Genomic DNA, 26,485 nt, shown 5'->3' on the forward strand with positions numbered 1-26,485 from the left:
ATCAGTAAATAGATCTGAGTTTCTATTTTTTGGATTTAGCTGAATAAATTCAATCTGCCAGCAAGAACAACTGGTCCGTTTCCCCTCAGTCAACCATTGCCAGATAAACGGCAAGCTCAACTCTCGTAGATCTAAATCTATAAACTTTCAGCAGCCTTAGCCCCATTCAAGCCAGGAGCAAGAGAGATTATTTGATTTTTATAAATGCCCTCCGTCATAGCCGGGGTGGGAGTGCAGTGGGTGGAGATTGCCTGGTATCTCCTCCCTCCCTCCATTTCAGAACCATCATTTTTGTTCCACAGCATCATTTTCTAGAATAGACACAGGATGTAGCTGACTATCAGTCTTGTGTGACCAAAAGCTGATTTGTGTCTTTACTGTTAGACAGGTAAGCAAAGTACACAGAGAGCTCAGCCCAGCTGTCCCGGCTAACGGCAAGGATATTATTTTATCACCTAAGCATCCAAAGAGACCAGGAGACAAAATCAGAATTTCTTCTTGGCTGAATGAGCAGAAGGGCTTAGGTTACCTTTTTTTTTTTTTTTTTTTTTTTAAATCACACCATTTCCTTTAAAAGTCATTTCACACTCTCAAATAATACCACTCACTGAACTCATGGCAATCAAATCCGGTTGGGGACGATTCATATCCAGCCCCTTCCAGGTGCCAGCGGGCTCTCTGTCAGGATGGGTTTGCTCTGCTGCTCTTCTCCAGAGAACAAGGGCAGCAGGAGACGTTTCCTGCCTTCATCCTGGTGCGCCGGCAGGGAGGGCTGTCTGCTTTCCCCATGTCTCTAACCTGTCAGCTCCTAATAACTCCTGACATTTAATTATTTATTTTTACTAAGCATATTCATTAATCCATTAAAATTCTTAACACATACCGTATGGAGCCATCCACTGATCTCATTAGAGGAGAAAGCTTTGTTGGGGATTATGCTGATCGCTTGACTCTTTTTAAAGCATTCACAGATACATAAGCTATATTACAATAAATGATAACTTTTAGCATTCCCACAGTTCATGATTTACCTTACCTATCCTTGGTGCTTTACATATATTTAATAAACTATTTTTAACAGCCAAATAGTTCACAGTATTTATGTGGATGAACAAGTAACCACACATGCAAATTATCTCACTGATTAGATCTCCAAATTATGCAGGTCTGGGGTTTTGCAGCCCTAGTGGTTGCACATGCATTTTTGTCTCATTATTCCCCCTGGATTTCTTCATAACTCTATCTCATACTTTCCTGCTGTGAACTGCACAGATGCTTCTTTGATATCCAGAGGACTTTACTCGAGTCATCCATGGCATTATGTGGAGTGTATCATTAGACCATGATATTAGATGTAAAAGGAAAGGTGCTAAAATAAACTTTAAAAATGCAGCCTGGAGCTTCATGTGACTTTATCATATCTGTCATGATAGCTGAACTAAGTGCCATGGGTATTTAACAATATTTTACCACATCAAGCAGATGAAACTAAAACTTTCTATTAATTTTCCATGTATTTATACGGGAATAAGCATCTGTTAAATTTGGAGGAAATGCTTCTCATGTAATTGGCTAACCTAAACCTGTGCCGTAGGTAAAAAAGCTTTAAGTCTCTGAAGTGGGAGCCCAGGACTTTCCACAAGCTTTAAATGTGCTTCAAAGAATAAAGCCAGGTCGCACACATCTTTCATTCCTCAGTGACACACATCTGAGTTATTAGAAGCACTGCTTCAGGAGGAGTTCAAAATAAAATGACTTTCCAAATGAAAAAATTCTCACTACTTTTTGCTGAGAGCAGGAAGAGTCACACAGTTAACATCAGTTTTTCCTTCTCCTCCAGATTCAATTTATCCTATTACAAGAAAATAAACAAACAAGCAGAAAAAGCTTCAATGAAGCTGCAGGCAGTTGGAACAAGGGAAACCTCAGAAATTCAGTACCATGGAATTACAATATGCACTGAGGGACTGAACTGTCTAGTCAGTAATGAATCCTCAACCAGAGTATTAGCGTAGATGCATAAGAGAGCCACAGTCTCCTGTGTAGGGGCAGTTTAAAATAGCTTGTAAAGAAGAAACCATCTCGTTTGTATAAAAGAAACAGCTTTTATCCAGCTGAAGACCAACATTACCTGTAGGTGAATGATTAAAAGCTAAAATAATTTTTATGTCTGGAAAGATGAAAGGAGGTATTTGTGGAGAAATCAATATGCTGAAACAAAACAAGAGCACAGTGTAAGAGACTGAGTGCTACTAATACAAGCCATCGGTACCGACTGCAACCTCTGAAGGGGCTCGGGATAAAGGACAGACTCTGCACCCTTAGATCCCAAACCTCAACAAGGCAGCAGCCTCAGAGCAGGGCAATTGCTGCCCTGGGAGCGTTTCTCAGAGTGAGGTTGGGAACACTGGCTTGCAGAGCCCATTCTTCTGCACTGGTAGAAATGACTCTGAACGTGGCCAGTCACTGCCAAAAACCCTCTGGAATCCCCGCTTGGGGATGGGATCACCATTAAGTTTTTACTCACAGCTGAATGGATTTGTCCCTTTCACAGGTCAGGACAGGGGTCACATACATGTATTCGGATAGCAGAAGATACTGTTCAATAGGCTCTTGCACACGACAGTCTAACCCTGCATTTCTGTATCTGCAAAGCTGCCAACAGGTAATGACTCCCAGTGGCTTTGGAAGGCAGTGAGAGAAACCAGCCTGCTCTATTTTAAACAGAGAGCAGCAGTTCCTTCCAAAGGACCCAAGAGAGATTATGGCTTGATTTCTAGACTACCCGTAGAGAAACCTGAAAAAGAGAAAAACAGCAGAAAAAGTAGCTTGCCACAAAAACTGCTTACAAAATAACTAGTTTTACACCCATTATGCCACAATGTGCTTCAGCTGAAACTGCTTCTGCGCAGCCTCCCTGAAGATGAGTCTATGAGCAGTGCCTGGAGCAATGATCCTGCTTCTCATTCCTTTCTTCACATTTCAGGGGCAGCTCTCCTTAGGAAGGCAGAATGCAGCTGTCCCAAGATCCAAAGCCCTTCCCTGGCATCAGCGAGAGCAAGTCAAGATTGGCCACAGTCAGATCACTGGAAGCAGTCACAAACCAAAGATAAGGAGCAGCCCTGTGTTGCAGTAAACAGGAGTTCATGCCAGTTGCAGCAAAATGTGAGCATATTTCAGAATGAAACTGCAAGTGTTTTAATCTTTTAAACTCAAAACTGTTGGGGTTTGAACACCCAGTTCTCCAAATTTAGGTGCTGCAAGTGAGGTAATTGGAGAGTTAATAAAAATGGAAAGCTGGTCTTGATGAAGCTTGGCAAGCTTTGTGATGACAAGCCTTATTAATTCACAGTCAGAAAAACTAGCAGTTGCTCTATTAAGTTAATAAAAATCGTTAACACAGTTGCAGAAATGAAATTACATAGGAAAATTCTTTTTTGGGCGCTGAAGAGAGAATGTATCCATACCCTCTATATTTTGCATAATTTTTGTTTTGGTGCTCACGTCTAATGCTATTCACTCAACAGGGCAGTCAAATTAAAGCAGACTCATCCAAGTTGCTTTGGGAAAACAAAGAAAAAAAAAATAAGAAAATTCATTAGTAGGTCTGAAGAGCAATGTAACAGATGGCAGGTTTGTTGAGACCTGTGACTGCCCAGTGCTTCTGAAAAAATGAGGGCAGAAGTACCAGGACTGCAGACAGGACTCTCAAAGGACAAAGTCTGTAACTTGGGCAGATTTAAAAAAAAAAAAAAAGAAGGAAAATAAAAAAGAAACAGTTCCCAGTGCCATTTTCCTACAATTTGGCTCCTTATGTTACACTGGACTGTTAGACTATTCCAGAATCTGTATTACACATTCACACAAAATCAAAGCATGATTCTCTCCTGGATTTTTGACATGTAAAATCTGAATCCCGCATATATTGCCTTCCTTCTAAACTGATCAAGCTCTGCTATTTTCAGACAAATTATCAGCTGGAACAGAGAACAACCTAACAAGTTCAGTAAGCTGTAAAGCATTTCCTACTGGAGTGTGGGAAGCTCTATGGCAGCACAGCCATTTCTGCTGAAATAAAATTCGTATCTGCCTTTCATATCAATTCATTTTAAACAAAAATTTTTAGGCCTGACAGATGCTTCCATATGACTCATCTTGATTTCTTAGCTGAGATCAGGAATCGAGCCAGGGTCACAAAGCAGGGAGGCTGGTAATCTAATACAATAATTGGCAATATGAAAGTGGATGGTACAAAAAAAAAAAATCATACTGGGCTAACAGTTAAAAACAAAACAATAAAAACCAACAAAATCAAAACCTTTTCATTATCTCTAGCAGCTTCTTTTAAGCCTCTGTTCCTTTCAACGTGATGTGCAGCATTTCTGTATCCAACACATCCTCTCTTTCCTCTAGTTTCCATGATCTTGTTTTCAGATTGTCTTCGAGTCTATGCCAGTGCAGCCACCTACATTATCCCGCCCTTGCTGGATTTTTGATGGTATAAAGCTTAGCTTTCGTTAGGACTGGACAAGTAAAAAGTCACAGGCCAGACCCTCTCTTGCACCCAATAACAGCCCCAAAGAAGCCAACAAGATCTGCCTGTTTCCCAGCACCTTAGCCCTAATTCTTAGTTTTGCTGGTCACAGAGAATCAATTTTAAACCTGACCCCAAGCCCTGAGCAGCTGTTTCCTCTGCTCTGCCTCCGCAGACTTGCGTTCCCATCTCATTTGCAGCTGAACTTTCATGTTTTGCTGGTTAACTACCAAGAGACAAGACATTACTTGGAAATGTTCATGTCCAGACTGCATGCTACAGCAGAGCAAATTCTGCTGGGTTTGTGTGTGCCTTAGGCAACTTCGTAAAGCTTTTTTAGGAGTACAGAATAGTAGTAGAATAATAAAACAGCTAAGCAGTTGTGAAATCGAGGTGTTTTTTGCAAGGTGTTAGATTCATGTATATTTTAGATATAAAACAAAACCCAGAAATAAAGGCTCAAGGTCACACACTTGGTCAAGAGAAGAACATAGAGCAGAATACCAGTTTTAGGATTTAACTTTTAGGATTTAACTTAGCAGTCACATCTTCATCATGCCCCATAGAAAACTCTTTTAAGGATTTCTGGAAGCCTCAGAAGAAAGCTTTTATGCGAGATCAGAGGCAAGGTTTCTTTCCAGGGCACATGGTTCCCTTCCTCCACAGCATAAGCAAGTGTTACCCAGCTCCTGTTCCTCTCCTTTCCTCTCTGCGGTACCAGTCGGAACCGCACAGCCAATGGGAATTCCCTCGCAGCTCCCAAAGACAAAGTGACTTTCCCTGTGGTTACAGTGGGAAGATAAGACCTCACATTCTTGTTTTTGTGTTTAAAGCTTTTCTTCCTTATTTCCTAATTGCCTTTTCCATAATTCTCTAAAAGGAAGATTTATTAACCTGTAAATAAATATACTGGATGGTTACGATGATATGTAAATTATAACAAAATTGGCCTAAGTGAATAGATTTCCAAATAGCCATGAACAAAAGGGTCTGACCATCAACTCAGCTTCCTCGACCATCCCAGCACAACTGCCCAGCCCCAGATCAGCACCTGCAGGATGCTCTGCAACTCTCAACATTGATTAAAATAAAATCCTGTCTTTCACTAACTAGCATTAAGGTCATAGATGATTCTTCCAGGCGTGGATACATGAGACCAGTGCAATGCCTCCTGCCTTGCCGCCCCCACAGAAATTCTCCCCAGAGTTTGGGATTTATGAATGTTTTATTCTCAATTAGACCCACATTGCAGCTGCATGGGAAAAAAAAAAAAAAAGAAAGAAAGAAGAAGAAAAATAAAGAAAAATTACAACAAATCCCTCATTCACTCATATGGACAAATAATTTCTTCAGCTGCATTTCTCTTGTCCTTGCTCCACTACTTGTGTCGTTACTAGTGATTTGTAAGACGGGGGAAAAAATATGTATATATACGTAGCTTTGTTACTTCATGGATAAAATACCTGGAACAAGCATCAGTCTCTCTGCAGGATGGCTAAGATCAAGCCAAAGCTGTACTCTGAAATGCTTGGGAACCTTCTCTTCCAGAAATTGAAATTATGCTGTTTGTACATGGATATTCAATCTCCTCCTCCTCACACTGATTATCTAACCAGTCACCACGACGCATCTCAGAAGAGAAACTGTGCTACCTTCCTGTGACCCCTGATCACATAAACAACAGAGGGATAAAGAGAGGAGGAAAAAAAATTAAATCAACCCATCTGCAATTTTATGTTCACTGGCTCCAGAAGAACAGTGGCAGCTACCAGCTGGATGGTGTGATAGCTGAAAAAGTTAAAAGAAGCCCAGCTATAGGCTGGCTCTCAGGAACTAGTCCGCTGTGCTTCTCCGACTTGAGTAGATGTAAGCAATCTCTTAGTAAGGTTGAAGGGACAAAAGACTGATATGATCTTTGACTAATTTTAAGGCACTGATAGGGACCTGAATGTAGTAATTCTCTATCGTGTTCCTCTCATTACTGATAGATGCATGCAAGGAAAAAAGCACCTAAAGGTAGGGGTGTCTGGATACAGGCAGGCATGGGCAGCATGCACTGCTTGGGATAGCGTGTGTTAAATGAGGCAATGGTTGTTTGCATACGAAAAGGTTAAGAAATCAATTCCCTGCTTTTTCAAGTCATATCAAAACTGCTGCAGTGATTCTACAGGGCAGGCTTTGGAGCATTCCTACAAGTTGCAATCCCCTTGCAACTTGAGTGTTCAACAGCAGACAAACTGTATGAGTTCACATGGTGCTCAAAGGAAAGATAAAAGAAGGGTAAAACTGATGAGTTGACTCTAAACTTCCTAGTTTGGGGAGGAAAAAGTCATACCGTAATTTCAAGGATTTAGGTCACTCTGGGCTTTCCCCAGTATGCCTCTGCTCTGAGTAATTGAGTTTAATTGACATGTGGTATATTGCAGGTTGAGAACAAAATGTTTTTAGAACAGTTTCAAGGTAGCTAGTGCTCATTAATCCAGTTATTTGAATTACTGTCCCAGTGAATATAGCACAAAACAAGCAACATATACAGCTGATACATCATGTTTCACCAATCCAGAAGTAGGAGGAAAAGAAGGTTTCATTTTAGATAGGGCTAGAGCTATGTAATTGCTACAGAAATGTAAAAATAATTGCAAGGGATCTCCTTGGTAATTATCTATCATTACTTTTCTGTAGCATAAGAAGCAGATACATCTTAAAAAAAGAGAAGGAATGATCATGCTTTTTGAACATCAGAGAGGGATGAACAGTTCGTGGCTACACACTAATCCTGCCTGGTGCACATACACAGTGCACAGCTGGGTCCTGTCCTCTCAAAGCCAAGGATGAGAGCATCAGGGCATGATGCAGTGGTTTGGGATTCCACCCCATTCCAGCCTCAGTTCCATCACAGATTTCTGGTGCTTCCTTGGATAAGCAAGTAGTATTTCTACGCTTTGATTTTTCATTTGTAAAAATGGGATCATAATGATTCACTAAGCTGCAGATTTACAAGATAAAAATATAAGTGCACATCCCTCGTGAGCCTTGGAAAGGAACCCCATAGAAAAGTAAAGTAAAAAAAAATGAGATAAATCAACACTTCTCTCAACACACACGTGAGCAGCCCCACAGATTGCTATAAGCTGGCATGTTTCCCCGATTCCAATTTTCCATCCTTCACAATGCAGATAAATAATTGAGATGTGAGAGCCATTCCTGGAGGACGTATTTATCCCTTAATAAAGTGCCGAGTAGACCATTTAATAAAGTCAATAAATGGGGAACTTCTGAGCTTCAATATAAGTGGCAGGCAGTATGAACATCTAACAGAGGGATTGCTTTGGAAAGAAGACGCCATTAGCAATTAAAAAACTGTTAAAGGAACCACAGAACTTCTGCATTTTAAAAATAGCCATATTGCACAGGAAGAGAACAGATTAAACAACACTATCCAGGTCTTACAGGACCACTGGGGTCTGAAAGATCCGCCTTGGTGTCTGCATAATGAAACTTCTGAGAACTGAGCTAGAAAGGGAAGAGGTAGCACTTGTGTGCCTGTGTTAGTATGAGGTGTCCCTATGGTAGTTATCAGTAGATAACTACAAAAAAAAAAAAAAAAAAAAAAAAAAAAAAACACCTCTCCAACTGAGGTTACAATGGCAGAGAACACTTCATAGTTTAGAAAGGGTTGAAAAGAAACACTTAGAACGGCCCCTTTTGGAAGAAGAGGTGAGAGGCAAAGAACAAGCAGGGGACACGTGAAGGACCTTAGGCTGTATACAAGAGAGGGGATGGAGAAGCCCTATTTTCAAACCAGTTCTACCTGTAATCCTTTACTGCTAAATACAAAGACTTAATTAACATCTCTACAACTTTGCAAAGCTCCAACACACTACATAAATACTATTATTACTACTATTGTCATTAGGATGAAGCTTCAGTCCAGAGCATGTTTTTAAGACGAACTGTTAAACTGTTACAGCTAAAGGGTCCATCTGAACAACCCCTTGCTGTGACAGTGCAAGAGGTGACCAGTCTGGCATGTTCCCGATGCTCTATTGCCCACAGAGGAACCTGCTGCCAAACCGATTTGCTTTGCAGCTTGCTCCTTTCTGCTCTGCCTTCTCTGGAGCATACGAGCATGCAGGAGCACTGGAAAGACTCCTTGGGCTTCCTTCTCTTTGGTTTAACTCTTAGAACACAATCCTAGGATCTCACAGAAGAAATCAGAAACAGGCACAGAACCAGCTACAACCCCTCTGTCACTAACCTCCATGTAGCCAAAGCAAACACAGTAGCTAGCTCCCACAGGCTCATGTTCGCTTTTCCTGTTTTAATCGTTTTAAATCACTCCCAAACCACCTTCTGCCAATGCAGCATTGTTTGCAATGTATGGGATTTTTTTTTTTTTTGCATTTCCTGCAATTTTATTTTAATTAGAATGAGATACTGCAAACCAATGCTGTTGAGCAAAGCAGGTCCATTCACTCTAAGAACACATCACTAATCCCAGAATACTGCTAGAAATAATGTAGTTCCCACCTTAAAAAATAAAAGGGATTAAAATACTTACAGTAAAAGCTTGTCTTCTTTTCTGCATTGAGAAAACTGTCTCCCACTAGCTTCTGACAGCATGTGCAAGCCAGACTGAAAATTCAGGGCTTGAACACTTCCCTAAGAGGAAAACCACATTGCAGCGAGACACAGAGCTGCTTGAGAAATGATTCACATACGGAAGCAAGCTGGCTTCACCAGCGCTTTGGCATTCCGCACACACGCGCACACATATGCACACTTGCTTACTCAGGGGAAAGAGAAATATTATATTTTCATCAAAGCAAGAAGGATTTATGCAAGCAAGCTGTTTGTTCTTCTGAACAACTGAACCCCACTTCTGAAGTACACAGAGATGCTTCAATTCATAAAGCAGCAGAGGAATTTCTTTCAGTATCCCATCATAAGAGCAGAATTGGACATTGGGCAGAGAGCAGAAGCTCCAGACTAATCTGCGTAATTAAGTAAAATTGTAGGAAGAGCAAGGTGGTCATGGAGAGAAGACTTTTTTTTTTTTTTCTTTCAGAAGAAATCACCAAAGCAGCTCCCAGAAGCTTTTGCAGTCCATACTAATGATCTCACTCCCAGAGTGCCAGTGATCTCAGCCAGGATATCTTACGACATTTCCTTTGCATCCATCATTGCTTCAAAAAAAGTGAAAAGTGTGTACAGAGCAGGGGAAGTTGCACTAAAACAAAGGTTTTTACTCATTTCTAAGGCAGAGTATAAGATGTATGCACAGACTTCACATATAATCAAGGGCTGAAAGAGCACTGCTCCTTGAACGGACAAGAAGTAGCTCAGTAACTCAGTCCTGAGTGACTTGTCTTGAGCTGTGCAAGCAGAAGTGTCAATCTACCCTTTATTTAGAAGGGAACAAATAAGGGACAAGAGGGTGAGGACGTTAAAGAAAGTCTCTCTTTTTTAAGCTTACTGAAGGGCATTTAATCTGTGAAAAGGGAAGGAAAGGGTCAGAGATTCTAACACACATAAATCAGGCATAGATAGGATAAAGCTGAGGTAACAGAAGGACTACAAATAGAAATCAAATTCAAAGCTAAATTTCAAACACTGAAACCCAAAAGCTTCAGAAGTGGGACTGTTGCTTGACTCGAAATGAACAGGGTGCTGATGCAGATGTGGTGCAGATTTAATCTAAAAGATTCAGATTGAAACTATAGATCAGGGAGTTTCTTCTGAACTACACGGAGGGAACCTCTTCCAGCAACAAGAAAACCGCATATGGACAATGTTTGTACAGTGGCAACCTCGTAATAATAGAGATTGGGAAGATGTACAATATGACCCTAAAAACAGCTGCTGCATTTGAATACTTAACTCACCATCAGTTCTTAAAACACCACAGCAAGAAAAAGTGCATGTCATTACTTACTTAGCAAGTGATAATATTCTATGTTTGACAGATCTCAAGTGTTCATTATTAGCTGGAAAATCCCTAAACATTCAGTCATGTCAAGTGCTATTACAAGTTCAGAGATATCCAAGGCCAACTGTGTGATCACAAGCGGCAGAATTTTTCTATATACACCTGAAAAATACTGACTCAAGCCAAAGACCTCAAGGCTCTGGGCCCCAAACTCCTAAGTGAGAGCAACATCAGTTGCATACACCCTGCTTGAAGAAAAGGTTTCTTGTTTGAAAAAAGCCCACAGACATTGGGGACGGCAGCAGTGCGTCTCTGCCATCGCTGGTGAGTTCATACGGGCCCAGTGGGAGAGCAGTTTTGTCAGCTCAGTAGATTTTCCTCTCCTTCAGCCAAGGAAAATCAAAAAATGAAATGAAGGGAGTGGGGAAGGAAGAAGAGCTACTATATTTCATTCTCAAACATATTTTTAGCTTTGATAAATATAACTTGAGCAAAACCTAGGAATGAAAATGCTTGGCTATGAGAAGACAGTCATAAGATGCTTTGGCTTTGGTAGATGGCACAACAATCTCCCTAAACACAACAGGATCAGTCAGTACATTGTTTTTTAAAAGGCTTTTTGGTAGCATTTGTTGCTACCTAATTAACTGGTTTCTTCACTTAAACCAAAGAATTTATCAGCACAAAATCTTCTCAATTGAAAAATTCCTTCCCTAATGAAAAAAAAAGAGCCCAGAAACAGACAGCTAAAGTAACTTGGCTGAGGTCATGGAGAAAGTTCATGACCTGTCCAAGGCCTTAGCCATAATTATTTTCACAGAGACAAGATTTGACAAAAACTTCAACTAAACTATAAAATTTTGTTTAAAAATCTGTCGGATTCGCACTTTTACATTTGGTTGACAAATGAACAGAAACTTTGCATGATGGCCCATCCACTAGCACATCCACACCCCATGATTGTGCAACAAGGGAAGAGCGTTAGACCAAGCCCCACTAACCCACCTGCACTCAAATATTGCACTCAAGTATTTTTTTATATTGCAACCTGCATTGCCTACACACTTTTACAAGAAAAAAAAAAAAAAAGTGCAGATGAGACAACTTCATGGAATAGATGAAAGGCAGAATTTGTAGTTGCGTAGCTCATTTGAAAAGCAAGTGTACTAAAAAAAAGTATGGAAAAAAGGCTCGTAGAAGGAACAAGTAAGATTAAAATATCTGTGCATTTACAGATATTTATGCTATATTTAACTGCTTTTGTGCATGTAACAACCTTAATTACAAAGAGAGGGATTCTATAAACAAGGCTATTATGTCAATAACAATGTCTTTTTAAAGCAAGTCTTTAATTCAGTTATAAGGCTTGCAGCATTACTGTCTGGAGTTATAAAACCAAAAGTAATTACAAAGGAAAGTCTGCATCAGACAGTGGGTATTAGTGGAGTCAGACCATGGCTTTGGGACAGTATTTACTCCCTCTCATCCCTCCTCTTCATACACAGCTGATATAAACTTCTTTTTATTTTTCCAGTTCCACTACAGATGTCAGGAAGTTCAAGCAGCTACTAGACATTTGCAGAATGAATCATGGGACACCAGTTTCCATTTTGACAAAAACAACTGCTGTTCAGTTTACAAGATGATGCTGATCAAATGGGTGGATATAAAAAGCGAACAACTTCTGCCAAAAAGGCTCTGCCAGTATGAGAAAGTTGTGTGTGCAGACTAAGAGAAGTTCTCTGTTTTTTTTTTTTTTCCTCTCTCTCTCCCTCTCCTGCATTTAGGAGAATATTATGTGGTTTCCTGTTCCCATTCATGTACCTGAGAAGTTTAGTCTACGCCATGGCTACCAGTTTTGACCTGCAACTAGAAAATATTTTGGTTGTTGTAAGAGCTTGGATTCATTAAAGTTGGAAAACAAGCCGATATGATTTATGGAACAGGGAGTAATGACGAAAAAATAGCTTCCTTTGTTGCCTATTGCCAAAATTTCAGAAAACCGGACAACAACTTTAAAATTACCAAGGGAACAGCCACTAAGTATGTCAAAAATTAGAATTAGGAAACAGACTGTTTCAAAAGTAAGTGGCTGTAAGAGGCTCCAGCATTTTTTAGTATTTCTGTCATTTCTACAAGGAAAACAGAAGAGTTAATAGACCACTATTTACCACCACCACACCTCAAATCCTTGGAATGGGGCAAAATGAGTAAGGAAATCTGTGAAGTGATGGACGATTCACAGAAACCCCGTTATTCATATATTTAAACTAAAAGTCTCAGATTTCTTTCACACACATTTAACCAAGTAAGGTTATTTTTCTCTGCAGTTTTCTAACAAACCAAGGATAGATTTAAATTAAAGATCTAGTGGAAGGGGAGTATCTCCTGTCCAATTTCTCACTGTTCATTTGCTGCTGTATAGGTTATAATGCAGCATTCATTAACAATTCATAGAGAATTACCATATTCAAGTAGCACAGCAAGTTCCTAGTACCTACCCAGACAAAATACTGCACAACCCTGCTTGCTCCCTTTCCTTATTGCCCACGATGGATCGTATCCCTAAAAAGCTGGCATTTTAACACCTAACAGCAAAGAAATTAGGACAGGGATCTATTAGAAACAGTAAGAATCATTTTGTTACATTTTTGCTGATCATTGATACTGGAGAGCTATACAGGAAACTTAAGAACATAGAGAATGTGTGTGAAACTGCCATGGATTAAAATATCCAATAAGATGGTATAAGGATGCCCCACTGCTTTGAACTTTTCAGTGCATTTCAGGGAGATGCAAATAAAAGAAATGAGTTGTCAGCTTTGCTTTAGAGGAACCTGAATTGCTGACAGTCCTTAAGCAGGAGCAAAACTGCAGGATATGGCTCCTCTATAGAGAGCATTGCAGGAAGCCCAGCAGCAACAAGAACTAGGACAAATTAACAGAGAAAAAATGATGAAACACAGGGGGTTCTAACCCCTGGAGATGAACAAACTCTCCAATGTAGATCAGAACTTCAGAGAAAAGCTATCCTGAGGTTTGATTCTCTATATAGTAATACCTTAGAGTTTGTCTTATTCTCTGCATCCACTTCATATTACTTAAACAGAACAACTAATCCTCACTAGAGCTTAACTGTTACCCTCCCAGTATTAACTATAATGTTACATAATAAATATTATTAAGAAATATGCAATGACATAATGCAAGAAAATCCCATTCTAAAATTTTGGTTCTGCTTTCAAGATTTCTTATGATAGTTATTTTATTGGATAGTTATTTTATTGGATATCATCATTTCAGATTTGGAGCCCCTCAGTCCAAAAGTATTTGGCATACAACAAAAATACAATATCAAAAATGAGTTAGAAGCATTTCTTAACTCAGCAGAAAGATCTTAGTATGTAAATCATGCTGCCTACAAGGCAAATTAGAAAAAATACCTGTGCTTCAGCAGCACTATTTACTCCTCCAGATGGATAGAGCTCTTTCTGTCATATAGGTACCACTTGCTCCAGCTTTGTCAGGACTGTTATCCCCACACACAAATCCAGAAAATAAATGCAAATTGCTCCTGTCTTTAAGGCACATAAATCAGCCTCTGATTTTCTTACAACAACTAGCTAAAGAATTCGTCTGTTGTACAAATGGAAGCTTCGCTTACCTTTAATGGCCAAAAGCAGCAGGTCCAAAAGATGGAGAGAGGAATACGTGCAGGAATAGGCAGGGCCTCAGCTTACCAGGTTTATATAAAAGCAAATGATACTTTTAAATATTCAGTAGATACTCACAAAAAGCAAGATACCATGTTATTGGGCCAAAGGGAAGAAGTCTGTTATGAACTTTGTGGGCAGTTTATTGGAAAGAAAATCAAATACAAGCAAAACAAATCTTCTGAGGTGATAAGGAGACAGCATGAGGGAGATTGGGGAATTGAGGAGAGCAAGAAAGTTGCTCTAGAAGGTGCCCAATTTCAGACTCCAAAATCACTTGTCTTACTCCTTTCAGTGCCATTAAAATTCATGTTATTAAAAATTAGAAATACATAATTTTTCCTCTTTGATAATGTGCGTGATCTCATTCAACGTGCAAGTACAGCAGCCTAAGCATTCTGTCCTATAGCAACTCATAGAGCTGCAAATCTTCTACCAGCAAGAAACGCTCTTACAGCTGTTACCATGGTGACACCCCGTAATAGATATTTAAAGGCAGCTCACTCATAATCACATCTATTAGATATCAAAAGGCTTTAGTAAGGACATGAAAAGCTTCAAAACAAGGAGCCAAGTCTAGTGGTGGAGTAAGTGGGCAAGGAACCTATGGAGTAAGATCTGACTATACCACCAGTAAGGTTGTTTCAGGCAGAGAAACGCTGGCAGCAGCGGCCAATACTGTCCCCTGCCCCACAGGGCCATGCCCTGGAACTGATGAGCCCACTGGGCAGCACAGCCACAGGAGAGGGCCCTGCCTCCACCACAAAGAAGAGCGTGTACTGCTTCGTTCTGAGCCTGCAAGGCAGTGAGTACACATAAACGTGGATAAAGCCGAAGCCATCTTATTGAGGAGGTACCTTTAGTGACCTAGAGATATGAATGTTAAATAGTATGTCCCTTTAGGCCCTAATATATAGTGTTGGGGCTCACTGGAATGTAATACAGACTCTGTAGGATAAGATCTCTAGATACGAAGGCTCTTCACTAAACCAGCAAAGCCTTTGTGCCATTTAGCAAACGGAGGTTTCCATTCTCTTTCTGCTGCATATTTCCATGACAACTTTCCCCAGTATCTACTTCTTTGAGAGACCTGGAAAGGTCTCTCAAAAGGGAGTGTAGGCTTCTATAGCAACAGCTAAAATCCCTGGGAGATGATGATGTCTAAACTTTATACAGATCTTTTTTTAGTCCTTGAGTTACAACACAAGCACATTTCAAATTTAATAGGTGAAAACAACAGTATGGCTAATATTAGGGAAATTGGGAAAAAGGGAAGGAACAGCTAGCTGAAGCGGCACAAGCACAAAGAAACCATCTCACTTTCAAAAAGAGGTGGCAGAAAAGACACGTGTGCTTTAAGACATAAAATGGTAAAGAGAGATGACAGGATCAAATGTCTTAAAAACCCACATCCTGTTCCTTCCCCCCACTGAGTTACAAAACAGTCACATGGAACGAATCTGTTGATCCTAAAAGAAGATTTTGCTCTAAAACGTATATGTATTATCTGCAGTCTTTTTAGTTTTAACTTCCCTATATCTGCCATTTCTAGTTAGAAACTAAAATTTTGTCAGTATTTTAGCTGTTTGCCACCATAGCGACAGCGCTTTTCTGCATGAAAAGCCTCGTTACCTTAGAAGAAAAATAACTGCATTCTCAAACAAAAGAGAAGTACAGGAGTTAAAGCAAATTCTGTTTGCTGAATTCAGGCATAGTTCACAAAGCAACTTACTTCCCCAATGCCCTTTCAAACATGAAATCTTAAAATCTTCTCACCAAAATTCTATTGTGTCCACAACCTAAATGAGAGGTAGGAAAGCACCAGCCTTAACTTCCACATGGGTAGATTATGGAATGCATAATTACAGAAAAGGCTCTCGGACTGGAATGGTTTGTAAAACAAAGTTGAGTAATGAAAACACATTTTTTACAGCAGTGCCAAAAATGATAGCCTAAAAACTATAACCAAGAGATGGTCACAGAAACTCAGGCAAAAGTGTTGTCTTCGTGGTTAAAATTCTTTGGAACCGTTTTTGGAGAATATTGAAGTGCAGGATAAAGGCCGAGTGGCACTGCTGTACATATATCTCTCTAGTGAAACTGAAATATTTACTATTTCTTAGGAGCTGTCCTCTGCTGAAACAGAGGCAACACATCAGCATACTGGTGACATCGTAGGCTATAGAAAAAAATATCGATCATCTGCATCTAATACTATTATCACATAGGAAAATACACACACACAAGTGCCATCAGAGTGCTTCATCTAGGACTAGGCAAGGTTAAAAACAGCCCAAGGTCTTACACTGGAGCACCAAAAGCCCAAGTGTGGTTTTCGACACACCATTCAGATGAGAGCCTTATGAAAGAAGAAGATCAAAAGCGTTGGCTGCACATCTACAGGAGTGAAGTGCCATGGGATTATGAAAGAAAATAAGCAGCTTGAAGTTTCATATAAAGAGCTTATTAACCAAGGATATGTTGAGCTCTTGGGTTCTCTCTCTCCAAGCCTCAACCTTCCATCTAATTGCACTCACATGAAAAGCCCAATCAAGCTCTAAAATCAAGCACATGTATTTGTTCATATGCAGAACACAGATCTGCTTGTATGGAGAAAGGAGAAAAACATTGAAATAGCTGAGGGGTGGGAGAAAGATATAACCAACAAATACACAAATATTTTCTTCTAAATATAAAATATTTATACAAATACATTTATAAACACTTTATTGTATTTGTAAACAAATATAAATGCCACATTTTCTTCAAAATCCAGGAACAACAACAACAACAAAAAAAAGAAAGTCAAAGCAACATTCCAGCTATATATATAAACTCTCAATGCTTAAATGCTGAATCCAAGATATCTTTTTTCTCTTCATACCTTAAAAAAGAGGCATTGCAGTGCGACTTCAAAATCAGTCCAGCTAGGCTATTTTGGATCAAGGAGAAGATTGAAATCTAAAGTTCAGGAGTCCTTAGGGAGATCGACCTGCCAGCAACCTTCTCTTCCGTGTAAAGACACAGCTTTACTAGGTTGTAAGAGCAAGCTTTTCAGTTGCTTCTGACCTTAAAAAAGGAGAATCCCCCTCTACCCTCAGAAAAGAGCAGCGCTGAGCAGGTCTGACGATCCAGCCAGTAGAGGGCAGTGGAATTTAAGAGGAAAGTTGTAGACAATTAACTTCCTATAATGAAATACCTGAAGTAGTAAAATCATCAATTCATGTTGTTCTTTGAACTTATTTATCCAGGCTGAAAGTGAGATCTAAACAAAATACAATGCAAAGGATAAACAAAGAAAAACGGAACAGATGACTTCAGAATCTCCTATAAAGATGAGTTTCATCATGTGCCATCAGAAAGACCTCATACATAATTCGTCATTTAAAAAGTAATTATTAATTAAATATTTTTCAATTATTGAAATACAGTACTTTGAACCATCCTATTGAAGCCATGGAACTATTCCTCAGGAGTAAAAAGGTAATAGTTAGCTTTTTAATTTAAAAAGGAGAAAAATGTAAAAAGAAGCCAACAAAACTGTGGGGTTTTTCATTTATTTATTTTATTAACATACCTATCTTCCCTTGTCCTAAGTTGGGCAGAAAACTGGTTGTGGTCCACGAGAACAAGAAGGTAAAACTGGCTAAGCAAATGAAACAGAAGCAAACCCTATACAGAAGATTTTTAATCTCGACAACTCCTTGGTTACCAAAGGAGCACCAAAAAGCGGTTCCCACCTCATCACCTAGCAGGGCAAGCTGTGCATTTACGTGAGTCCGCCCTAGCTAAGCCCCCGTTTTGAGACAGAAAGCCAGGTTTGGTTTATGCCGCAAGCACTTCGGAGCTATGAGTAAAATCCCCTCCGCGTGCCGCGGGCAGCCGCGTTCCCCGGGAAAGGCTGGCGGAGCCGCTCTGCCCTTCCCGCCAAGCGCGGGACACGGAGCTGAGCGGGCTCCCGGCCTGAGCTCTGCGCTCCCCGGCTGCCGCCTCAGGGGACACGGGACATGGATGGGGGCGACCGCGCTGTCCCCCCAACCGCGCTGGTGACACCGGCGCAGCGACCCCTCTAACGGAGCGCGGTCAGCGGGGGCCCCCGGGCTCCCTCCCGCGAGCCGCGCGGGGACCTTCCCTGCCGGGCCGCGTCCCGAGGGCGCGAGGCAGCGCCGGGGGAGGCGGCTCCGCCGCACGAGACCTGTTGCCCCCGGTCAGCCCAGCGGGAAGAGGCGTGTGGGGGGTGGGGGTAACCGCGGTGCCTCCCGCGCCCTCCCCGCGCCTTAGCCGGGACACGCCGACCCGCGCTGCGCCGCCTCAGCCCTCCCGCAGCGCCGGCCCTGCCCCGGGCGAGCGGCCCGGCCCCCGCCGCGGCCCCGCTCCGCTCACCTGCCGCCGCCTCGCGAGGATGCCCGGGCAGCCGCCGCGCTCGCCTCATCTGTAACGGCCCTAACGGCCGCCAGGGGGCCGCCGCGGGGCACGCCGGGAAGCGTAGTTCTGCCCGCCGCCCACACGGACTGCCGATCCCGCGAGCCTGCGCGCGGCGCACGGCGCACCCGGGCGCGGGGCCTGCCGGGAGTTGTAGTTCCGCGGGGCCCGCCGCGCGAGGGAGCTGCCCTCAGCCGAACTACAACGTCCGTGGGGCGCTGCGCGGGGGGGGGGGGAGGTGAGGGAGCGTTAGCGGCGTGTGTCCCTGTCGCTGTCGCGCCGGGCTTCCCCGCGGGCGGCCGAGGGCGGCCATGGCGCCGCCGCCGCGGCCCCCTGAGGGCCAGGAGGCGCCGCCGCCGCTGCAGTACAGCCTGCTGCTGCAGCACCTGGTGGGCGAGCGGCGGCAGCCCCGCGTCTGGGACCCCGCCGCCCTGGGCGGCATCCCCAGCCCGCCCAAGAGCGAGGAGCAGAAGATGGTGGAGCGGGTCATGGAGAGCTGCGCCTTCAAGGCGGCGCTGGCCTGCGTGGGAGGTGCGCGAGGGACGGGGGGAGGCCGCAGCGCGGGGCCTGTGACCCCCCGTGCCAGGGCCCATGGCCCTTCGCTGCCCTGGGAGCAAAGAGGCGTCACCACCTTTCCCCAGCCCCAGGTCCCATGAGGGAGATCGGGCCTCTGCTATCCCGATTCCCCCCCTGCCAGGGAACAAACTTGCCCATGGAAGCTCGTTTTAACCTCTCGTCTTGGCAGGCTTCGTCCTGGGTGGCGCGTTCGGCGTGTTCACGGCCGGCATCGACACCAACGTGGGGTTTGATCCCAAGGATCCCTATCGCACCCCAACGGCCAAGGAGGTCCTCAAGGACATGGGGCAGCGGGGCATGTCCTACGCCAAGAACTTTGCCATCGTGGGCGCCATGTTCTCCTGCACCGAATGCCTCGTGGAGTCGGTGAGTAACAATTTCCTTGGCATTATAAAGTGTTTTCTTGCACATAGATCTAAATAAATAGTAAATAAGTATTTCCTTTTGCAAGGAGAGTGGCACAGACATTAGTAGGCTAAAATTTGTTCTGCTTCTTGGCCAAGAAAGCTTCTGTACTTTGATGTGTGACTTCAGAACCGCTGTTCTCTGTGGTGGAATAACAGAAGTGCCGCTTGCTTCAGGTCCACGCGATAATGAAGTGCTTGTCAGTTCAAGGCCTAAATGCGTTGGCAAATATAAGCATTACTGTTGAAACTCTAGCTGCAATTGCTTGTTACTATGAAACATCAATCTGTGACTTGCAACCTGGTAATTTGAACCCATAAAAATTCCAGATGCAGAAGGGGATCCTTTGATGGAACTTCTTAAGTAACAGGCCTTTTCTCATCCTGCCCCTGAAGCAAAAAATGACCTTGTGCAGCTCACTGGAAACACTCTCAGACATTTACTTAAATAGGAAAATTGGCCTGTTTTAAATTTTAGTGCTGCCTTTTGATTGAAAGATGCAATTATTTCTTAGCTCCTCCAGAAGAAAAATGTTCTTCTCTTGCACAGTGAAGCAGTACATAGAGGTCTCTGCACCAGTTAAAAAATAGTATGTTCTGACTATTGAAATGGTTTATCTTTGTCAGCAGGGTGCAGCAGCTCGTGCTTGTGCTGAGAAGCAGGCTGTGTGGACAGGCTCACTGTTGCACTCACGTGGTTATAGAGCCTTTAAAAAATCTCTGAGCTGGCACCTCTGCACAGGGCTGTGTTCTGGGGCTGTATCAGATCTCCTGAGAATCTTTGCCATTGCACTGCATTGCACCACACGGCTATGACACTTCTGCCAGTGACCCGTTCCTTCCCTCCTCCCATCCCCAAAACTCTTACATTTCCAAGTGCAGGGGGGCCATCTGCTGAGAACAAAAGGAAAAACATCTTCAGCTGAGGAGGAACTGGAAAGACATTTAATATCTGTTGGCATTAGCACAGATACCGGGTGTTCATTCCATATTGCTTTTTTGACTCTAATTTTTAATTCCACAGTATCGTGGAAAGTCAGACTGGAAGAACAGCGTTATAAGCGGCTGCATCACAGGAGGAGCGATCGGCTTCAGAGGTTGGTAGCTCTTTCTAGGAGCTGTTTCTGTCAGGAGTCCATAATTTGATTAAGTAGCAAGCAGTGCTTTTAATGCAACGCAAAAATCTTTTTGCATGGGGTTATGATAATGTCAATGTGAACCAGTACTCCAAACTGGCAGGACTGCTGTCTCCTTCGCTTTCCTGTCAGCTTGGAAGATTTGTGTGGGCAGGGAAGGCTGGTCGTACAGGACAGCGAGATATGAGAAAAATCAACAGAAGTGACTTGAAAGTAAATCAGAAAATGCTCTTTGCTATCCACACTTTTCTATGGTGTCATGGAGAGGGAGCCAAAAATACAGTGCTCAACTCACTGAAGTTACAGCTTTTGTGTTAACAGAGCTCTACTTTATATATAGGATTTCAGTGGTAGGAACTCTGTTAGTTTGAACAGTGTGTAAAATGCAAGCCTACCTTTCCTGATGAAATCAAATCAAACAGGCAATTCTACCTGACGGTAGCAGGAGAGCCAGGGTTTTTGTCCATCAGCCACCTTGCTGGAAAGCACTGAGGGTAATGACAGCTGCAGAGAATCCACAGGTAGGCAGAAGCCTGCGCTGCTCATCAGAAAAATCAAAATTCTCTCACCTCTCCTTCAAAAAGCAAGCTGTCCAAAGAGCACAAAATAAAAGAAAGTGCTCTTGAAAGCCACCCTTTTGGAGCTTGTTACACTGGGGCTATCCTGGACCTATTCCTCCTAGAGCTTTCAAAGCAGCAGCTGCTCTTCCTATCCGTCTATTCTCCAACAACAGAGACGCCCACAGTGCTCAGACCAGGGTGCACTGAAATGGGCCACGACCACTGGGGTTTTCTAGCCCATAGGGGGAGACTTGGCAACACAGAGGCCAGTCCATGTGTCAAGCTAGTCCAGCCCTGGGAATGCAGATCCAGCGTTGCCAGGTCCCCCTTGGCTGAGCAGTGGCAGTGCCAGCTGTCCCTGCTAGAGCACTGAGAGGTTCCTGCGGCTGCAAGCTCTTCAAGCCAGCAGTGTAAGCTAGTTACCATGAGGAAAAATCTCTCCCCTGTTTTTTTTCCTCATTCTTTCCACTCTCTTTTGCATTGCAGCTGGTTTGAAGGCAGGGGTCATTGGCTGTGGTGGATTTGCCGCGTTCTCCGCAGCAATCGATTACTACCTACGGTAACAGCGGGATCCTGCGGGGACAAGTTTCCCTTCTGTTCCAGCGTTGCTGGCGAGAGCCTGCGTCACAGCAGAGGAATCATCAGGCGGCCCTTTCCACTGCCTCTGGAGCCCTGGTCAGCGCAAGCTGGAGGGTGCTGGCTGCTTTCCTGAATGACTAACAATAATCTGGCTGCGAGCCTTGGCGTGCTGCTCCAGGCAGAGTTGCAGGAGTATGTGAGGATGGAGCAAGCAGACGCAGGGAGCAGGATCACCAGGATGGATCAGCTGACTGTCAGTTTCCAAGAATCAAGCCTGGGCTCTGAGTTCTCTAGATCCTTTGGGTCTGATTTTAATTAAATCTGTTGCTAGCATCGAAAGAGGCAGTAGGACAATCTTTGTAAAGAAATGCTGTGGTTTAGGTTAATGTATATTTGAACATGCTGAAAGTGTTTAGTAGTTAATCAGTTTGCAGCTTGCTACTCTGTTGGGGAGAAGTAAGATCCTGTGGAGAAATACTTTGTTCCAGGCTTTTCTTAAAATACCAACTGAAGACAAACCACCATCTGTACAACTTGTCTTATTTCAAGTACAGAGATGAGAGCCAGATTTCTTTACCATGTTTTAAAGGGAAAAGCTAAAAAGAATCTTTAGCTTTGGAACTGTGTGGTTACTGGCAGATGAACAAAACAATTTAAGGGGGAAAAAAAGAGGCAGTTGCAGAGATATAATTCTCTGTAGCCACTTGGCTAGCCTGGTTTAACCTTGCTGTGGGAGAACAAATAATCTTGCTACTGCTTTAACTGCTGTAGGCTCATGCCGTTAGTTCCAACAGCTTGATGGCTAGACTAGAAAGCAGAGCTGTAAGGACAAGAATGTTGGTCTCGGGAGCAAGGCATTCACTTAGCACACAAACTGTTTCCCACGATGTTCTTGCAGCACCCCTGAGTGCCGCAGTGTTACCTTGGGAAAGAGTAATTTCTGCTGTGTTTCTGCAAAACATTGGTACTGAAGTCAAAGCACCTGTTTGTGAGGTCAGGAAACTGCTCCCTCTTCAATTTGCACCTATCTTGCTCTTATAACCAAATGAGAAAAGCTCTCTTGCCAGGCCTCAGAGGACAACTTTTAAACAGAATAGCTTAGAAGGGTTTTAGTCCTCCTTAAGCCACTCTGCAAGGGCAGACACCCGTCCCTGTGTCGGAGAAGCACAGGGATTTCAGGTTTTATGTCCTCCCCTAACGGGCGGTCCCCCACCACCACATCCCATGGGGCACATCCATGGTTTGACATCCCGGAACAGTGACAGCACTTGCTTACCTGGAGGAGCACCGGGCTGGGCGGGCGGCGAGCACGGACGCAGGCTGTCCCCATGCCACATGGCAGCACCACGTGAGGAGGTTCCCAGCTCGCCGGCTCTCCTTTGCTGCGCCTGTCCAGTAGCCTCAGGCTAGAAGCTGTGCGAGTCAGCTGAATTTGAGTAATTCTGGGATAATTAAACAGGCTGGCTCCAGACAGTCCAGGTTTTCCCTCCAGAATGTACTGAAATGCAAGGATGTAGCCCAAACCATAAGGTCTGTCTTAAAAGATTTCCTGGCATAATGCCTGTGCTTGTATCATTGGCTCAAAACAACAAGATTTCTATGTTGGGGGAGACGCTCAATGCCACAGTGATCGGGTAGTGCAGACAGCAACACCACAGGGCTCTTTTGTGCAAATGTTGGGGCTTTGCATTTTTATTAACATTTTTTTTTTCCTCACATGGTTTACAGCCATTTAAAGTTTATAATCTACAGAAATTGAAACAGAACACAAACAAAAATATATCCTTAACAACTTTTAAAAGTCAAATATTAATAAACAGTTCTATTCTACCTGTAGCTGCAAAAGTCCATCCCCCCGCTCCTTTCCTTTCTGTAGGGACAAACACAAGCCAGTCACAGGGACAGCCACAGCCTGTGGTGCCAGGGCTGTGCAGACCCGACCTGCAGCCGCTGCCACGCGGGGGGGAATTGGCTGTAGAGAGTCTCCATCTGGAGTGACACTATCACGGACAGAGACTTGGATACGTGTAACAAGTCAGACGCACACAGGGATCCCTTGTGCAGTCAGATCTAAAACGCAGCCTCCTTACCAGGTCCAGGGCCAAGAAAGATGCCCGGGTGTTTTCTGCAGTGCTGTTTCCCTTCTGTTTAGCTGCTGGTTCAGAGGAGCAGGGTCTGGAGTGTGAGCCCTTTAGAAGGGGACCAAAAGGCCTCCCCTCCTTTGGTTGCGTTGCTGGTGCGGGGCTGGCAGGGGCCCCCTTCCCCAGGTGGGGGGCTTGGGACATCCCTGGGGCATCACTGGAATGTGGGTGGGCTCCGCCTGGACCAGCCTGGTAGTGGATGGGGAAAGGCAACGCCGCTGCACGCACGGACACGCTCCGTCACTTCTGGTCCACCTGCATTTGGCACAGGAGAGCGCAGGGCCAACGCGAGGGCGGAAGAGGCGTCTCCCACGAGAACACGGACTCGGCTCACAGAGCGAAAGGATTTGTGTCCCAACAGGTACCAGCACCCACCTGAAAGCGCGGCAGAGGGGACAGAGTGGAAGCTGGGCGGGCGGCCGGAGCGGAGCTGGGGAGCAGCACACACAAGCTGCCTGCGCTGGGACACGGATGGCAGCTCCAGCCATCGGCCTCTGCGTCCAGAGCTGGCACTGGTGGCTCAAATGGAGCTCAAGTGGAGGAGCAGCAGCAGAACCACTCCTGCCTCCAGGACTGCGGGCCAAGCCGAGCGGAGCCTCCGAAGGCTTTCGCTCCCGCGGGCCTCCTGAGCGGGTGCTCAGCCTGGTTCGCTGGCCAGGTGCAGCACAAACAGCTCCTTCCTCCGGCAGCGCAGCCAGCACCGCGGCACAGCTGGGTGTTTCCGTTTGCCTGGTGCTACGGGCAGCAGGGAACGGCCAAGGAAACACTCCCTTCCTAGCAGCCGTGTCAGGCTGCTCTGCTGGGTTGCGGCAAGAGGCTGCAGCAGGTCGTGGCCAGGAGTCGGTCCTGCCAGTGCTTGGCTGGAGAGGGGCGAACTACACAGCTAAGGCAGAGATACAGACACATGGGGACGGCAGGGACTGATCCTCCTGCTTGGCAAGAACAAGGCCTGAACCCTGTTCCCTTCCTCACTAGGGCTTGTTGGAGACATTTTTGACCTTCATGCCCCTGGGGTCATAGGCCAGAACACAGGCTCAGCCCATGGCTAGAAGGAGCAGCCACGGCCCTGTTGGCTTCCCTCTGGCCTGCCGTGCTCCAGGCCCGACACAGCACCTCTCGCTCCAGCCTCGGAACCGCAGGTTACCCCAGGGCGCTGCCGGGCAGACGAGGGACGGCGAGGGGAGGCGACCACCATGCTACACACACAGGCAAAGCGCACGCGAGGGTGGAGAGGAACTGGCCTGGAAGCACCCGGAGGAGCCGCGGCGAGGAGGGTGCAGCGCCCTGCTCCCGTGCTCGCGCGTCGTGGGTTTGCTCCGGGCGCGGGGTCCGACGCTGGCGCAGGCAGCAAGCCACAAAAGGGAGCTGATTGTCACTGTCACCGGGAAGCCTTTGAGCCGGTGGCCTCCGAAGCGAGCGGGGCTGCACATGCAGGCGAGCTGGGCAGAGAAACAGGCACTCGCGGGACGCTGCAGTCTTCGAGCTGGGCGAGACGTGAGGACGCAGAGGGCAGGAAGGAGTCCAGGAGAAAACTAGCCGAGAGGCAAGCCCGCGTCCACAGCCCTTGTCAGCCACTGCCTCTTCCGTTGAACAAATATACATAAAAACAATTCCTGAACACAAGAAGGGACATAAGACACGACTACTTTACAGAGGGGCTCGGCGCCTGGGGCGAGACCGGGCCACCGGGACGCGGCCGTAGAGGAGCTGCAGGTGGCACCGTCCGGGCGCGGGCGGCCCTCCCTGGGGGCTGCGAGCTGGTGCGTGGCCCCCAGCAGGGAGGCTGGCAGTGTTCGCAGCTGGGGCCTCCCCGCTGCGAGCTACACGTCCGTGGAGAAATAAAGTGTGTTGCGCTTGAGCTCGGTGAAGGAGATGGGAGGGTGCTGCAGGTAGTAGAGGAGGACCTGGACCTGCGGGAGGCAAACAGAGGGTGTTTGGAAAGGGCCAGAGCTGCCAGGTGCCGCTTTGTCTCCGCACCCCATTTTTTCCAGCAGTGCCCTGCAGGGAGCTCAGTGTCAGCCCAGCCTGCAGCGGCACCAGGGTCATCCTGCAGCTCTCTGGGCTTTGCTGCCCTCCTCGCCCCGGGACCGCAGCAAGCGGCCAGGGCAGGGCAGTGTCCCGGCGCGGCCAGCCCCTCGCACAGCCGTACCTGGGCCATCACGTCATGCGACCAGATGTCGGAGGCCAGGGTGAGGTGTCCTTTGCTCTCTCCCTCCGAAGGTCTCAGCAATGTCGGCCCAAAGACTGTGGCCAAGTTGTGGAGTGACATTTTGTTGATGGGCTCCTTTTCAGCTACCCTGCAGGGAGGGGAAGCAGAGCGAGTGTCAGACCCTACAGCCAAGGAGAGGGGACAAGCTCCGACCTCCCTCCGCAGGGTTTCCAGCCCCGGCAGGACAGCTGCTGCTCCAGGCACCCTTCACAGCCCCGCAGCAAACCCAGGTGTGGGACAGCAGCTCTGCCTCCCACCCAGCCACCGCTGGGGCTGGCTGCA

The 26,485-nt window shown here is 45.2% G+C and overlaps 3 protein-coding genes across 3 annotated transcripts in view; 1 reads left to right on the forward strand and 2 right to left on the reverse strand.

Annotated features, from left to right (window-relative positions):
• SPECC1 (sperm antigen with calponin homology and coiled-coil domains 1) overlaps positions 1 to 18,617 on the reverse strand; it is an 80,806-nt gene extending 62,189 nt beyond the window's left edge. The window contains exon 1 of the mRNA XM_088533096.1: positions 18,560 to 18,617. The gene's annotated coding sequence lies outside the window, so the exon portion shown is untranslated. The remainder of the gene's footprint in view (positions 1 to 18,559) is intronic.
• A 277-nt stretch (positions 18,618 to 18,894) lies between these two features.
• TIMM22 (translocase of inner mitochondrial membrane 22) lies at positions 18,895 to 22,371 on the forward strand. Its single transcript, XM_010219582.2, has 4 exons — positions 18,895 to 19,129; positions 19,344 to 19,540; positions 20,603 to 20,675; positions 21,761 to 22,371. The coding sequence occupies exons 1-4, from the start codon at positions 18,910 to 18,912 to the stop codon at positions 21,835 to 21,837; spliced, it is 567 nt and encodes a 188-aa protein (XP_010217884.2). The 5' UTR covers positions 18,895 to 18,909; the 3' UTR covers positions 21,838 to 22,371.
• A 3,399-nt stretch (positions 22,372 to 25,770) lies between these two features.
• The window catches only part of ABR (ABR activator of RhoGEF and GTPase), a 28,078-nt gene continuing 27,363 nt past the window's right edge, over positions 25,771 to 26,485 (reverse strand). The window contains 2 exon segments of the mRNA XM_088533098.1: positions 25,771 to 25,904; positions 26,144 to 26,291. Coding sequence (XP_088389224.1) covers positions 25,815 to 25,904; positions 26,144 to 26,291 — 238 coding nt within the window. The 3' untranslated portion in view covers positions 25,771 to 25,814.

Source organism: Tinamus guttatus, unplaced genomic scaffold (genome assembly GCF_059628265.1).
Source record: "Tinamus guttatus ecotype Peru unplaced genomic scaffold, ASM5962826v1 Tinamus_guttatus_pri_ptg000480l, whole genome shotgun sequence".
Lineage (NCBI taxonomy): Eukaryota > Metazoa > Chordata > Aves > Tinamiformes > Tinamidae > Tinamus > Tinamus guttatus.

Bases quoted from the DNA above. Each gene is read 5' to 3' on its own strand.
- TIMM22 (XM_010219582.2), top strand. From the start codon at position 18,910: ATGGCGCCGCCGCCGCGGCCCCCTGAGGGCCAGGAGGCGCCGCCGCCG. The intron at 19,130-19,343 runs GTGCGCGAGGGA...TCGTCTTGGCAG, and splicing joins GGCGCTGGCCTGCGTGGGAG to GCTTCGTCCTGGGTGGCGCG. The intron at 20,676-21,760 runs GTTGGTAGCTCT...TTTGCATTGCAG, and splicing joins AGGAGCGATCGGCTTCAGAG to CTGGTTTGAAGGCAGGGGTC.